We start from the raw sequence: 14,708 nt of genomic DNA on the forward strand, positions 1-14,708 counted from the left end.
GCAGATAGTCCTAATGTACAGTACCTTTTGCCTGTCATCTTACTGTTTCCAAAACATGGTATGCTTCACAAATTTGCATGTCATCCTTGTGCAGATGTCAGGCTAATCTTTACTCCATCATTCTAATTTAGTACATATGCTGACAAAATGAGTCCAATAATCAAAACTTTAACAAACATGATAATATGACGACTGCAGGAAAGAAGAATATACTTACCTACACACAAAACCTTTTAACATCTGTTATCTAATTTCATTTACTTTGGTCTGTTTAAAGGAAAAAAGTACCCCCTCCAAACTTTCATAAATCATCTTATTATTGAATTACTTAAGAGTTATCAAAATATTCATATTTTAAAATGTTTTAAAAGACATCAAGGTCCACTGTTTTTCTTGTTTACCTCACTTCACAAATAAGAATTCTTGGCAAATAGCAACTTAATTGTTGATATATCAGTGAAGGGCTAGTGGTGGAATTTTAAAATCTAAATGAAAAGTTTATCTTTTTAAAAAAATTAGATTAAGCATCCTTCCAGCCTCATATTTCTTCTACCTTATTTTCAGTATCAGTTTGTGAATTTATGACTTTGTAAAACAGAGGTCATGTTTAGTGTCCAGCCTCATCTCAAAGGCTGCTGATTGAGTTATGTTTACTTATTCATTAAAATATTTATAATAAATACACATTGTTCCTTACCACCCACTTATCTCTTTACTACCCATGGCTTCACTTAAAATTTTTTTCCAACTCTGTAGGGGTATATACAACTAAAGAGGTAGATAAAATTAAAAATTGTATATATTCAAGGTGTACAGTGTGATGTTTCAGTGTACTTACACATTGTGAAATAATTACCACAATCAAGCTAATTAACATATCCATCACCTCACAGTTACCTCTTTTTTGAAATTTTATTTTATTTAAATCAATTACAGTTATCTCTTTGTGTGTGTGATGAGAATACTTGTGATCTACTTCTAGAAAATTTCAAGTATATAATACATTAACTATAGTCAACATGTTGTACATTAGATCAGCAATAATAAAAATAAATACTTTTTTATTGATGTATAACTGACAATGGATGTAATTTTTACACACCTAATTGTAAATATTTTAATCTTTGCCAAAAGAGCCCCTATTTTTGTTTAGTATCACCTAAGTTATGTTTTATTTTATCACTAAAAGATTTTACATGACTGGATCACATAGGAATAACCGTTTTTAAAATACAGAATAATGTTTTTTGTTTGGAAAAATGAAAACCCATTTTAAATTGTGTGTGTTATACTATTTTAACTTCTTTCCTCTAAATGAAGCATTGCTAGCTATAAATCTTTATATTTTTCTAAATGTGGTTGGGCTCACCTTAAGCAGAGAAACTGGAAAGACAACAAATTATTTTTCAAGGGTTTTCTAAATAATAACCACCAAAAAACTTATATGATATTTATAAGTTGTGACTGAATCAGTGACTTTAGCCATATTTCCAAAAGGCTGGGTTCTTTTGAAGGTGAAAAAACATGACTAGGTTTTCTCATAGAACCTGCATTAGTTTTCTAAGGCTGCCATAACAAAAATGCAAACAGACTGGGTGGCTTAAATTTATTTTCTCACAATTTTCCAAAGACTTTCCAAAGGCTGGAAGTCCAAGATCAAAGTGTTGGCCAGTTTAATTTCCTTTTAGGCCTGTCTCCTTTGGCTTACAGATGCCAGGATTCCACCCTCTTGTTGCATCTTCACATGGTTGTTCTTCTGTATATGCATGCTCATGGTGTCTCTTCCTCTTCTTGTAAGGATACCAGTCATATTGCATTAGAGCCCATCCTAGTGGTATCATCTTAACTTAATCATCTCATACCGATCCTACTTTAAAATATGGTCACATTCTGAAGTAGTGGGATGGGACTTCAACATATGAATTTTGGGGGGGACAAAATTCAGACCATAACAGAACATTTTGTTGTGCCTTCTAGAAATCAGACTCTGTGTTCTGTTTGTCATTGCTTTTGGTTGTAATTATGAAATTCTTACCTTAGAGGATAGTTGAAGTTTATCCCAGAAGAAAAGTGATAGTTGGCAACCGTGTTCTTTGTCTTTAATTTCCCTTTCTTATTCCTTTTCAGAGAAGTAACTCTTGGTCTTTTTTAAGGGGCTCATGCACAACTTTGAAAATCTGATGAGAGCTATTATATCAGTTAACTTTGACAAACTGCTTCAAAACTTAGTGGCTTAAAACAATAAACTTTTTTTTTTTTTTTTAATCAATACACTGTGTGTTGGCCAGTTGGGCTGGTCCCAGTGAGGATTGCTGATCAGAGTATTGGCTGGGCTCAGTATGCATTGTGGTCACCTGGTTTCCAATGGCTTCACTCACAGGTCTTGTGGTTGACTGTCTATGGGTAGTGGTGGTGGAGGTAATTGGGCCATATATTATCATCATCCAGCAGGCAGACCTGGGCTGAGTCACCTGGTTGTGTTCATAGGGTTTTCAAGAGCAGGAAGGAAGAGAAAGCCCCAAAGAGTAAGTCTCTCCTTGTATCACTTTTGCTGGTATCTTCTTGACCAAAGCAAGTCATATTAAGTCCAGACTCAAGGGGTAGAGAAATAGACTCTTTCCTTTAATGGGAATTGCAAAGCCACAGTGCAAAGGGGCACAGCTGTGGGAAAAAGAGGAGTTTGTGGTCTTCAGTGAGAAGGAGGAGGAGGTGAAATGATGAGAACAATCAACTGAGTAAACTCTGTTCTTACAAGTGTTTTCCCCCAGGTTGAGTAATTATTTTTTCAGAAGAAATATTCCAAAGAAATACAGATGCTGGCTGTTGAGAGTGAAAGCATACCAGGAGCAGGAAATGGAAAAATGGTCTGAGGGGAAATGGGTAGAACAGTCATAGCATCTGCTTCATGAGCTTTTGGAAATATGAAACAAATCCTCCGAGTTCTCTATAGATTAAAACCTGAGAAATTTGCCTGTGGGGAACCAAAGACTTTTTTTTTTTCTGTAGAGGACATTATTTCTTGTTAAGGCATTTCTTAATGTGAACAGTTGACCAGGTGACAACAGGAGACACTTTTTATACAGTTAGAAGAATAGAGCTCTGGAAATTTCATTTCCAATTCCCCCCATTGTCATATTATTGAGCTGAATACCAAAAATGAAAATGCTCAGCTGAGAGCACTAGAAATCGTACTTTCCTCTGCAAGCACATAATGTAAATTTAAAACCAGAAATTCTTCATAATCTCACAAAAATAGCAACTCCTTGATTATTCTTAATAGTCAACATTGATTTATGTCTACTCTGTTCTAATATCAGTTTGTCAGTTTCTTTATACCTTAATCCACCATTGCAGTTAACCATAATCCCTACTCTATTTATGTAGAGGGCTGAGCACAGCCCTAAATACATATCGTAGAACTAAATTGCTAAACTACTTAATTTAGGACATGTGGGTATTAAATGCTTTCAACCCTTTGCTGAGTTTCATTCTACAAATATGATAGAGGAAACTTCTATTACTTCAAAATATCCAGGGAAACTGCACTTGCCTCCACATTAAAAAAAAAAAAAGTCAAACCCATAAATTTTCACAGCTTAAGTTTATTTAAAAGCTGACAGCCTCCATGTCCAGATTGGAAAGGCAATTTCAGAAGACATGAACATGATGGATGTTGTCATTTTCTGCAACATATTTAAATATGGTCTTCTTCCTGCTTTATAGGCTGGAGTTGAATAGCAAAGGGGAGGGTACTGTATCAGTCAGTTTTTCCCATAATAATGCTGATTGACAAATCACAAAAATTTCGGTGGCATTCAACAATAAGCATTTATTGTCAGACTCACATGTCTGGGTCTTCTGGGCAATTCTCCTTTAGGCTGTAAGTTTATGCATTGTCTGGGTTAGATCCACTCCACGTGTCTTCTGCTGGGCCCAGGCTGGTGGGATAGCAGTCACTGGGATATGTTCTTCTCTTGGTAATGGACAGAATCTCCTAGGAAGACAAATGAAAGCCCTCAGTGTTTGTTAAGACAAAGCTCTGGTCTGGTTCACTGACATTTCCATATTCCATTAGCCAAAGCAACACAAAACAAAACCAGAGGCAGGGGTGAGTAATGAATACTGCCCACCAAGAGGCCATTGTAAGACTGAGATGCACAAAATCTTCGGAATAGTAAAGAACCGGGGCCAACAATTCCATCTACCACAGAGGGGTAATTGTTTCTGGAAATAAAACTTCCTTGGATACTGAATAGGCAATATTTATATGGTTCATTGATATTTAGTGCTTAAAATGGAATTGTTTGATTATGCTTCTTAATTCATCTGAGTCTGGGAGAATTCAAAGATACTTTTTAATACATTTACTTGAATTAGTGAGGAAGAGTTTCAATTCTTTTTTTGCATATCTCCAACTATTGCTTGAAAATTGGACTCCTTTTCTGTGCTGATTTCTTCTCCCTTTTTCAGTATCTATTAACACCCTTATTTTAATTCAGCCCTGAGGTACTGAAGAGTGAGCCGTATGGGGAGAAGGCTGATGTCTGGGCGGCCGGCTGCATCCTTTATCAGATGGCAACTCTGAATCCTCCCTTCTATAGCACCAACATGCTCTCCCTGGCTACAAAAGTAAGCAGTGTTGGGAGATAAAAGGGTCTTGTGTTGCTAAAAATGCCATTCCTTCCCTTCCTAAATAGAACATTTGTGATTTTTAAAAAACCGTCAATTAAAAGCAGGCGCATTGTTTTATTGGCCACATGATCCAGTTCATTTTTTCCCTTTCTTCTAAATATACATCATGTGCTATGGTGCATTCCCCCTTTAATTGTCCTCATTTATCATAGAAAATTATACAAATAAATATATCAAATTACTTTTGGTCTTTTATTTTTAATTGTGGTTTGGACTGCCTACAATCGGCACATTATATTATCCTACACATCATTTATTATGAATCTGAGGCTAACTTTAACTCAGCTTGAAGAATACAATCTGTGCTCAAGAGCTGTTTAATTGATGTTAATTTTTTATTTGTTGGGATGTTTCTGTTTCTGATTAAAATTTGTGCATGGTTATAATGCTCATTGAGTAGCTCTCATGTTGTGGCCAAGTATTGTACATACTAATGGCCTCTTTACGTCCATCACGCTAGTCTGTCTGTTTTACAGATAGTGGAGGCGGTTTATGAACCAGTGCCAGAAGGCATCTACTCTGAGAAAGTGACAGGTACCATCAGCAGGTAATTAGTCTCACAATTTCAAACCTATAGAGATTACCAAGAAATACATCACATCTCTACGAATTTACCATGTAAATATTCATGAAGTGGAAGGGCTCCCAAATAATCCAAACCTAGAAAAATATTTGTGCATCATCAGTAATGGTGACCATCTGGAAGCCACTGAAGTGTGTCCAAGAGGAAGTGGATATGCACTTGAAATATTATGCAGCCATTAGAATGATTATTCAGAAGGCTTTGTATCAACCTGTAAAACAAAGATGATAAGAAGCTAACAGGATGTAGAGCTGTTTGTAACTATGATAAAAACTGTAAATATATACAGGGATGTCGGAAAAGGCTAGACAATGACATAGGAAACTGAAAAAGGCCATGTTAGATGATAAAATTGCAAGCACTTTTTCATTTCTATTTCTAAACTGTAATGTTATGTTGTATAATAATTTTTCAAAGAAAGTCAGAAAGAAGTGCTCCAGCCATCAGTATAGTAGGAGTTTAATGAAAGTCATTTCCTGTTGCATTTGCAAAGTTCTGACCTCACAGGGTTTGTCCCAGCTGACCTGTCACCCTTCCCTCCCACTTTTCTTCTGCTCCCTCGCTGCCAGCCACAGGGAGCTCCCTGCGAGTCCTGGCATGCGCCTGCCTCTGGCCTTTTGTCTTTGCTCTTCCCTTTTCCTGGACTTCTCTTGCCTCTGGTATGTTAAACATGTTCCCTCTGGCATGTTAGACCCGTGCGTGTGTGTGCAGACCTGTTTCTTTATTGCCTGTCTCGTCCCCAACCAGAAGGAAAACTCTACAACAGCAGAAACTTTTCCAGTCTGGTTCATAGCTTTTCAGGGCCCAGAGCAGTGCCTGGGACAAGATCAACCCTTAACAAATACTGGTGATCTGAATAAATGACTTGTTTTCTGACTGATTGTTATTTCTATACCAACGTACATTCCTTAGTTGGCTCAAGATTACTTTCCTGCCCCATCAATCTGAGTCAAATCCTTATTATTTTTATAGAAATCCCAGAGTCACCCCAGATAGAATATCCATTCTCCTTCCCAATTCCCTTTAAATTTGGTTCTGTATCTATCCTGGCACTTAGCACTACCTCTGATGGGATGTAAGAGATGTATTCCCTTCACTTTCACCTCCCAGCCCATCGTTTTGCATTAAGAGGTACTCCTCACAATTTGTAGGGTTGTATCTTGAATCTTTCCTTGCTCAGCACAATGCTGTCCTACAGTTCTAAGGGGCCTAGGCCCAGCCGGGGCTGAGTTTCACTAACTGCAGACTCTGAAAAACATTTGACCATTCTTTCTGCATCTCTGTTTCCTCATCCAGTAAAAAGGGGATTGTAATAATACCAACCTCATCAGGCTGGTGTGATAATTATACAAAGTAACTAGAAAAATCCCTTAGCACAGAGCTTGGTGAATGGTGACTCTTAAGCAATATTGGCAATTATCACTGTTAATATTATGGGAAATGAGCTGAAACCCCTTTCTGAATAATCTGAATTCTGCATATATTAGATCGTGCCCTGTTGGTAATGAATCCAGACAAATGTATTTAAATTTCTCATCTCCACAATTTAGTCCTGTTCTCTGCTATTTGTTTTCTGGAAAGCCCCTCAAAAATCCAGGAAGTCTCCAGAGATGTCAAGACAAGAATACCAGATTTACTTATTTAATTTCTCCTTCTCATAGGTATTTGAACACCACAAAGAGCAGGGGAGGGCTGGTACAGAGAAAATGTACAGAGACATTGTTCTGATTTTGTGGCACTGGGCAAACAGGACCATAATTTGCTTCTGACAGCCTCCCTGGCTATTGGTATCCATGTGTCTTGGGGCTAACAAGTTAGTGGAGGAGTCAGGTACCAACATTACATGGAAAGGTTAAGAACGTTAATAGGTTCTGGAATCAGCTGGATTTTAATCCGTATTCTTCCACCTACCTCCTTTTCTCATCTGTGATGTATGGGTAGCAATAGTAACTACTCACGGGCTTGTTCTGAAGATTAAATAAGATAATGCTTCTAGTGCTTTTAGAACAGTACCCAGCACTTAGTGAACCCTCAATAAAATTAGATATTGTTATTAATAATAGTAGTGTTGCTATTTGTGGAATTAAGTATATAAAACAAATAATAATAAATTGGATGAAGAATGGTAAAGGGAGCAATGAGAGAGTCCAGAAGGACTTGGCCTAGTCTAGGGACTTTGGGAAGTTTCTATGAAGAAAGAACATATAATCTGAGACCTGAACAACCACTAATTCTCAAATAGTTAAGTGTGGAGAAAGCATACCATAGACCAGCATAGAGCTTATTAGTTTGAGGAACTAAGAGAAATTGAAGATGTAGCATGTTAAGTCAGGGAGAGAATAGCCAAACAATGATTCAGGGAGAGAATAGCCAAACAATGATTAGGGCTGGAGAGGCTGATGGGGGCCAGATCGACTAGGTCTGATAGGCCATTTTGAATATTTATCTCAAGTACTTAGGAGAAAACTAAAGGTTATTTACAAGTGCGATATAGTGAAAATTTCTTCTGTAGCAAAGATCATGCTGGCTGTTCTGTGGGGAATAGACAGCAGGGAATGGGGGCAGGAGGGGAAGTAGGTCCAGCAGTCCACTGAGACATGATGGAGACTCTGACTGCAGTGGTGGTGGTGTTGATGGAGAGAAGTGGGGCTGTTTCCATGGTGGCTTGGAAGTTGAGTCAACAAGTTTGGGGGTACAGGAAGGAAAATGGAATGACACTGAAAATATGAAAACAATTGGGTTTATTCTGTGGAAGTTCAGAAAGTGGAGCCAAGACCGTGGAGTGGAGTTCCAAGGAGACCCAGGTCAGCTCACAATTAGAAGTGTGTGTCAGAATTAGAGATACCCAGGTGAGGCAGGCTGCTGAGTGGGTAGTGAATTCCCTGTCACCAAAATGTTTAAGAGGATGCATGATCACTATTAGGGGACTCTGGATTAAATATTTGTAAGGACACTTTTTTTTTAAAGATTTTATTTATTTGAGAGAAAGAGAGCACAAGAGAGAGTGATAATGAGCAGGGGTTGGGGTGGGGTGTGGCAGAGGAAGAGGGAGAAGCAGACTCCCCACTGAGCAGGGAGCCAACGTGGGGCTCAATTCCAGGGCCCTGGGATCATGACCTGAGCTGTGAGCCACCCAGGCGCCCCTGTAAGGACACTTTTAATTCAAAATAACTAAGATGCCATAATAAGTAAGAACTGACAATTTAATTTTAATTTTATAACTGATTATACATTAAGATGACTGTGCATTCTATAGCAGTTGTGGTTTTCATTTAAGGTTATTCAAGATTCATTGTCTGGGTTCACATCACAAAGTTTTATCTTTAGAAAATTAGACATAAAACCAAATTCAGTCATGAATTTTATGTAATTACATATTTAATTTGCTTTGGATTTTTAATCTTTAAAAATTAAGTTCCAAGAGAATAAGGAAGTAAATTCAATTTTCTATTTTCTTAGTTTCCTGTTTTCTTCAGAAAATTGATGCAAGGAATACATAAAGGCAAAAACTGATCTTAATGATCATTTATGATTCCGCAAATCATCAAGCTCAGAGCTGATCATAAGTAACGTGATAGAGCCTTTGAAATGCAAGACAACCATTGATGGGCAAGTTCACTAGATTCATTAATTTCACACCTAAGGTTTTCCAGTTACATGATCTTCTTGCTTCTTCTGCTTTTCCATTTTCTCATTTTCACCTTGTACATCCTGTCTTGGGTAGAGCACATGCAGTTATGTTTTCATGTGCAGTATCTTTCCTTTTTCCTGTTTGTTCATGTGGTGTACAAGCACATTCTGCCACTGGAACTTTTCTTTCCTAGCAGCAGGCTTTTACACTGGGAGAATAACTTAGCAACCCTGAAGAGTTTGGGGCAGAAAATAAATCCATTTTGTTGCTCTGCCCAGTACCAGCATTACTATTTTTACCTTCCAGTACACTGTTCAAAGAATATTGTCTGTTTACTTTCTAAAAAAGAAGAACATTTCCTTTTATGCACAAAATCTTCCAATTGCCTTACATTTCTCTATCTGTGCCTGGTTGCAGAAGCCGTCTGGTGCTTTGTTTCAGAGGCAGTCATGATGACTAGCACAGTTAATGCTTTCAGCTAGTTCTAAGGACAAGTGGATCTTTACATTTTCCACCCTACCTTCAACTCTTTGGTTTTCTCTTTTTTAAAAATTTCCCCAAAGTAAATTTGACATATTCCATTTTGTAAATTTATGGTGTACAGTGTGTCACTTTGATACATTTGTATATTGTAATATGTTTGCCAATGGAGCAATATTTATCCCTTACATAATTATATTACAGTATCATTGGCTGTATTCATTATTCTGTGCATTAGATCTCTATGGCTTATTTATGACTCATTATAAGTCTGTACCCTTAGACACTATCATTCTTATCCCCCTCACCCCTCATGTCCTGGTAACCACAATTTGTTTTCTATTTTTTTATAAGTTTGATTTTTCTAGATTCCATATAAGTGTTATCATATAGTACTTGTCTTTCTCTGACTTATCTCACTTAGCATAATGTGCTCAAGTTCCATCTATGTTGTCAAAAATGGGAATATATCTTCCTTTCTCATGGCTGGATAATATCCCATTGTATATATGTACCACCTCTTTTTTATTCATTCATACAAGGATGGGCATTTAGGTTTCCATATCTTGGCTATTGTGAATAATGCTGCAATAAACATGGGAATGCAGGTAACTCATTGAAATTCTGTTTTCTTTGCTTTTGGGTGTATTCCCAGAAGTGGAATTGCTGGGTCATATGGTAGATCTATTTTTAATTTTTTAAAGGAATCTCCATATTGTTTTTCACAGTGGTTGGACCAATTTACATTCTCATGAACAATGTGTAAGTGTTCCCTTTTCACCAAATCCTCACAATCACCTGTTATCTCTTTTCCTTTTGATGATTGCCATCCTAACACGTGTAAGGTGATAGTTCATTGTGGTTTTTATTTGCATCTTCTTTTTTTTTTAAGATTTTATTTATTTATTTGAGAGAGAGAGAGAGAGAGTGGACTGGAGGGAGAGGGAGAGAGAATCTGAAGCAAACTCCATGCAGAGTGCAGAGACCGATGCAGGGCTTAATCTCATGACCCTGAGATCATGACCTGAGCCAAAAACAAGAGTCGGCTAATTAACCAACAGCCACCTAGGTGCCCCTGTTTGCATCTTCTTGATGATTAGTGATGTTGAGCATCTTTTCATGTGCCTATTGGCCATTTTGATGTCCTCTTTGGAAAAATATCTATTTAGTTTGTCCCATTTTTAATCAAATTATTTGTTTGAGTGTTATTTTTTTTAAGATTTTATTTATTTATTTGACAGAGAGAGACATAGTGAGAGAGAGAGCACAAGCAGGGGGAGTGGGAGAGGGAGAAGTAGCCTTCCTGATGATCGATGCAGGGCTCGATCCCAGGACCCTGAGATCATGACCTGAGCCGAAGGCAGATGCTTAACCACTGAGCCACCCAGGCGCCCCTTGTTTGAGTGTTATTAAGTTGTGTTTAGTTTTTTATATATTTTGTATATTAACCCCTTCTCTGATAATGTGGTTTGTAAAAATTTCTCTGCTCTATAGGCTGTTGTTTCATTTCATTAACTGAGTACCAGAAGCTGTGCAGAAGCTTTTGATTTTGATACAGTCCCATTTGTTGTTTCTTGCTTTTGTTGTTTGTGCTTTTGGCATCACGTTCAAAAAAATCATTGCTAAGACCAATATCAGGAAGCTTCTTCCTTTCCTTTCTTCTAAGAGTTTTATGGTATCAGGTCTTACGTTTAATCTCTGATGGATTTTGAGTTAATTTTTGTGGGTGGTGTGAGATAGGGGTGTTTCTTTGTTCCGCATATATTTCTTCAGTTTTCCCAGCACTGTTTGTTGGTTGTTCTTGGTTCCATTGTCAAATATTCATTGACTGTATATGCTGGGATTTAGTTTGGGGCTCTCTATGCTCTTCCATTGGTCTATGGGTCTATTTTTGTACCAGTACCATAGTGTTTTTATTATGGTTTTGTAGTATAGTTTAAAATCAGGAAGTGTGATACCTCCAGCTTTATTCTTTTTTTCTCAGGATTGCTTTGGCTATTCAGGGCCTTTTGTGGTTCCACACAAATTTTAGGATTGTTTCTTCTGTTTCTGTGGAGAATGCCCTTGGCATTTTTATGGGAATTGCCTTGAATCTGTAGATGGCTTTGGGTGGCATGGCCATTTTAACAATATTTATTCCTCTGAAACATGAACACAAAATGTATTTCCACTTCTTTGGATCTTCTTCAGTTTCTTTCAGCCAAGTCTTATAGTTTTTTTGTAGAGATCTTTCACTTCCTTGGTTAAATTTATTCCCATGTATTTTATTATTTTTGATGCTATTGTGGTTTGGATAGTTTTCTTTATTTCTTTTTCTAATGCTTCATCATGAGTATAAAAGAATGTCATTGATTTCTGTAAGTTGATTTTGTAACCTGCCACTCTCCTGAAATCATTGATTAATTCCAACAGTCTTTTTGATTGACTCTTTGGGGTTTTTTATATGTGAGATTATATAGAGAAATAGAGTAAATAGAGAAATTTTTTAATTTCTCTATAGAGAAATAGAGAAATTTTTACTTCTTTCTTCAAGATTTGGATGCCTTGAGAAATTGAAATAGAGAAATTTTTACTTCTTTCTTCAAGATTTGGATGCCTTTTATTTCTTTGTCTTGCCTAGTTAAGACTTTTCTAATACTGTATTAAATAGGAATGATGAGAGTGGGCAACCTTGCCTTGCTTATGATCTCAAAGGAAACGCTTTCAACTTTTCTCCATTGAGTATAATGTGACCTGTGGGTTTGACTTTTTTATGTTGAGATATGTTCCTTCTATACCCAATCCATTAAGGGTTTTTTCATAAAAAGATGTATTTCATTAAATGCTTTTTCTGTAGGTATTGAGATGATCATATAGTTTTAATCTCTCATTTTACTGATGTGACAGATAACCCATGTGTTGAATCCTCTTATAGCCCAGGGATAAATCCCACTTGGTCATAGTGCTTAATCCTTTTGACGCGTGCTTGAATTTTGTTTTCTAATATTTTGTTGAGAATTTTTGCGTCTGTATTCCTCAGGAATATTTGTCTATGCTTTTCTCTTCTTGTGGTGTCTTTATCTGGTTTTGGTGTCAAGGCAATGCTGGTTTTGTAAAATGAGTTTGGAAGTGTTCCCTTCTCCTCAATATTTTGGAAGAATCTCAAGAGGATTGGTGTTAATTCTTCTTTAAATGTTTGGTAGAATTCACCAGTGAAGCTGTCTGGCCCTGGAGTTTCCTGTGTTGAGAGTTTTACTGACTCAGTCTCTTGAGTCATTATTGGTATGTCCAGATTTTCTATTTTTCCTGATTCAGTCTTGGTAGGTTGTGTGTTTCTAGAAATTTATCCGTTTCTTGTCTATATTTTTGTAGTATCAGCTGTAATGTCTTCTTTTTCATTTCTAAATTTGAGTCTTCTCTATTTTTACTTAGCTTACCTAAAAATTTGTTCATTTTGTTTGTTTTTCAAAGCACCAGCTTCTAGTTTCATTGATTCTTTCTATTGTTTTTCTGGACTCTACTTAATTTACTTAATTTATTTGCACTCTGATTGTTATTTCCTTCTTTCTAATTTTGGGTTTAGTTTGTTTCTCTCTTTCTAGTTCCTTGAGGTATAAAGTTAGGTTGTTTATTTGAGATCTTTCTAATTTCTTAATATATGTGTTTATTGCTGTGGACTCTTAAAATGACTTTTGCTGCATTCCACAAAATTTGATACATTACATTTTCATTTTAATTTGAGATAAATTTTTATTTCCCTATTGATTTTTTCTTTGACCCATAGGTTATTTAGAGATGTGTTGTTTAGTTTCCACATATTTTAAAATCTACTCACTTTGCTTTTGTTGATTTCTAATTTCCTGTCATTGTAGTAGAGAAGATAGTTGGCATGTTGTCAGTCTTCTTAAATTTGCTGAAATTAGTTTCATGGCCTCTCATGTGATCTATTCTGGAAAATATTCCATGTGTGTTTGAGAAAAATGTGTATTCTGCTGCTATTGGATAGAATGTTCTATATGTATCTCAGTTCATTTGTTTTAAAGTATGGCTGATAGTGAGTTGTTGGAGTCCTCTACTATTATTGTATTGTCTTTTTATACTTTAAGATCTGTTAGTGTTTGCTTAATGTATTTCGATGCTGAGATGTTGAGAGAATATATATTTATCATTGTTATATCTTCTTGGTGTATTGACCCCTTTGTCATTGTGTAATGACCTTCTTTGTCTCTTGTTACATTTTTGGCTTAAAGTCTACTTTGTCTGATCTAAGTATGGTTATAGCTGCTTTTTTTTTTTTGGTTACTATTTGCTCAGAGTACCATCTTCCACCCCTTCACTTTGAATCTGTTTGTCTTTGGAGGTGAGGTGAGTCTCCTGAAGGCAGCATATAGTCAGGTCTTGTTTTTTAATTTATCTAGCCACTTGGTGCCTTTTGATGGTGAGTTCACCTATTTACATTTAGAGTGATTATTGATATATGAAGACTTACTACTGCCATTTTGTCTTTTATTTTCTGATTGTTTTATGTTTCTATTATTTCTTTTTTCTTTGTGTTTCTATTTACCTTTTTAGGTTGGTGGTCTTCTATGATAATTTGCTCACTTTCCCCCTTATTACTGTTTTGTGTCTTTGCTCTAGATTTTCATTTTGCGGTTACCATGAGGTTTGTATAAAATGTCTCTTAGATAAAACAGTCCATTTTATGCTGATAACTTATCTTCATTTATCTACACATGTTCTGTCATCTTTCTTCTCCCCTTTTTATATTTTTGTGGTCCCCTTTTTATGCTATGTGTTTATTACCAAATTACCAAAACCTGTTAGGTTATGGATGTCTGACTGGTTATGAATTGAAAGAGAGAGACAAAGGGAACAACTCATTCCACCATAATTAATGCTCAACTCTTTGTTTCTTAAAACACAAAATGAATACAATTGAACATCAGATCCCTCCAATTCTTTCCATCTGGTCTCAGAGCAGAGTGGAGACAAAGTGGGTGGGGTGAGTAGAACAACCTAGATTTCTTCTAGAACATGATTTTTTTGTTTATTTGATTGGAGATTCATTGAAACATTTGTTCACTCTGAAGAATTTCTCTGAAATATCTAAGCAGGGACATATTTTAGAGAATTGAAGCTAATTTAGAACTTTTGGTAAGAGATGTTCCTGGAAGTCTAAAAGTTTGTGGCCAAATATTTGGGGTATATATTTTGGGACAGGTTAAATTCTTAGATGTTAGCCTAAGTTTGTTCATTCATTCATTCATTCATTCATCTGCTGAGTACCTACCAGGACCCAGGTTCCATTTTACATGCTGAGGAGATCATGGTGAAGGTGACATA

At 36.3% G+C, this 14,708-nt stretch overlaps 1 protein-coding gene and 1 non-coding gene across 8 annotated transcripts in view; one reads left to right on the forward strand and one right to left on the reverse strand.

Moving 5' to 3' along the window:
* NEK10 (NIMA related kinase 10) overlaps positions 1 to 14,708 on the forward strand; it is a 242,807-nt gene that overhangs the window by 141,441 nt on the left and 86,658 nt on the right. For all 7 annotated transcript variants that reach the window (XR_004819457.1, XR_004819456.1, XM_035723283.1 and 4 more), the window contains exons 24-25: positions 4,500 to 4,629; positions 5,169 to 5,239. Coding sequence is in view for 5 of the 7 variants with exons in the window: in XM_035723283.1 (XP_035579176.1) it covers positions 4,500 to 4,629; positions 5,169 to 5,239 (201 nt within the window). In the remaining 2 variants the exon portion in view is untranslated. The remainder of the gene's footprint in view (positions 1 to 4,499; positions 4,630 to 5,168; positions 5,240 to 14,708) is intronic.
* On the reverse strand, positions 50 to 153 carry LOC113923405. Its single transcript, XR_003520323.2, has one exon. It is a non-coding gene; the product is annotated as a U6 spliceosomal RNA (small nuclear RNA).

This window comes from Zalophus californianus, chromosome 1 (genome assembly GCF_009762305.2).
Source record: "Zalophus californianus isolate mZalCal1 chromosome 1, mZalCal1.pri.v2, whole genome shotgun sequence".
NCBI lineage: Eukaryota > Metazoa > Chordata > Mammalia > Carnivora > Otariidae > Zalophus > Zalophus californianus.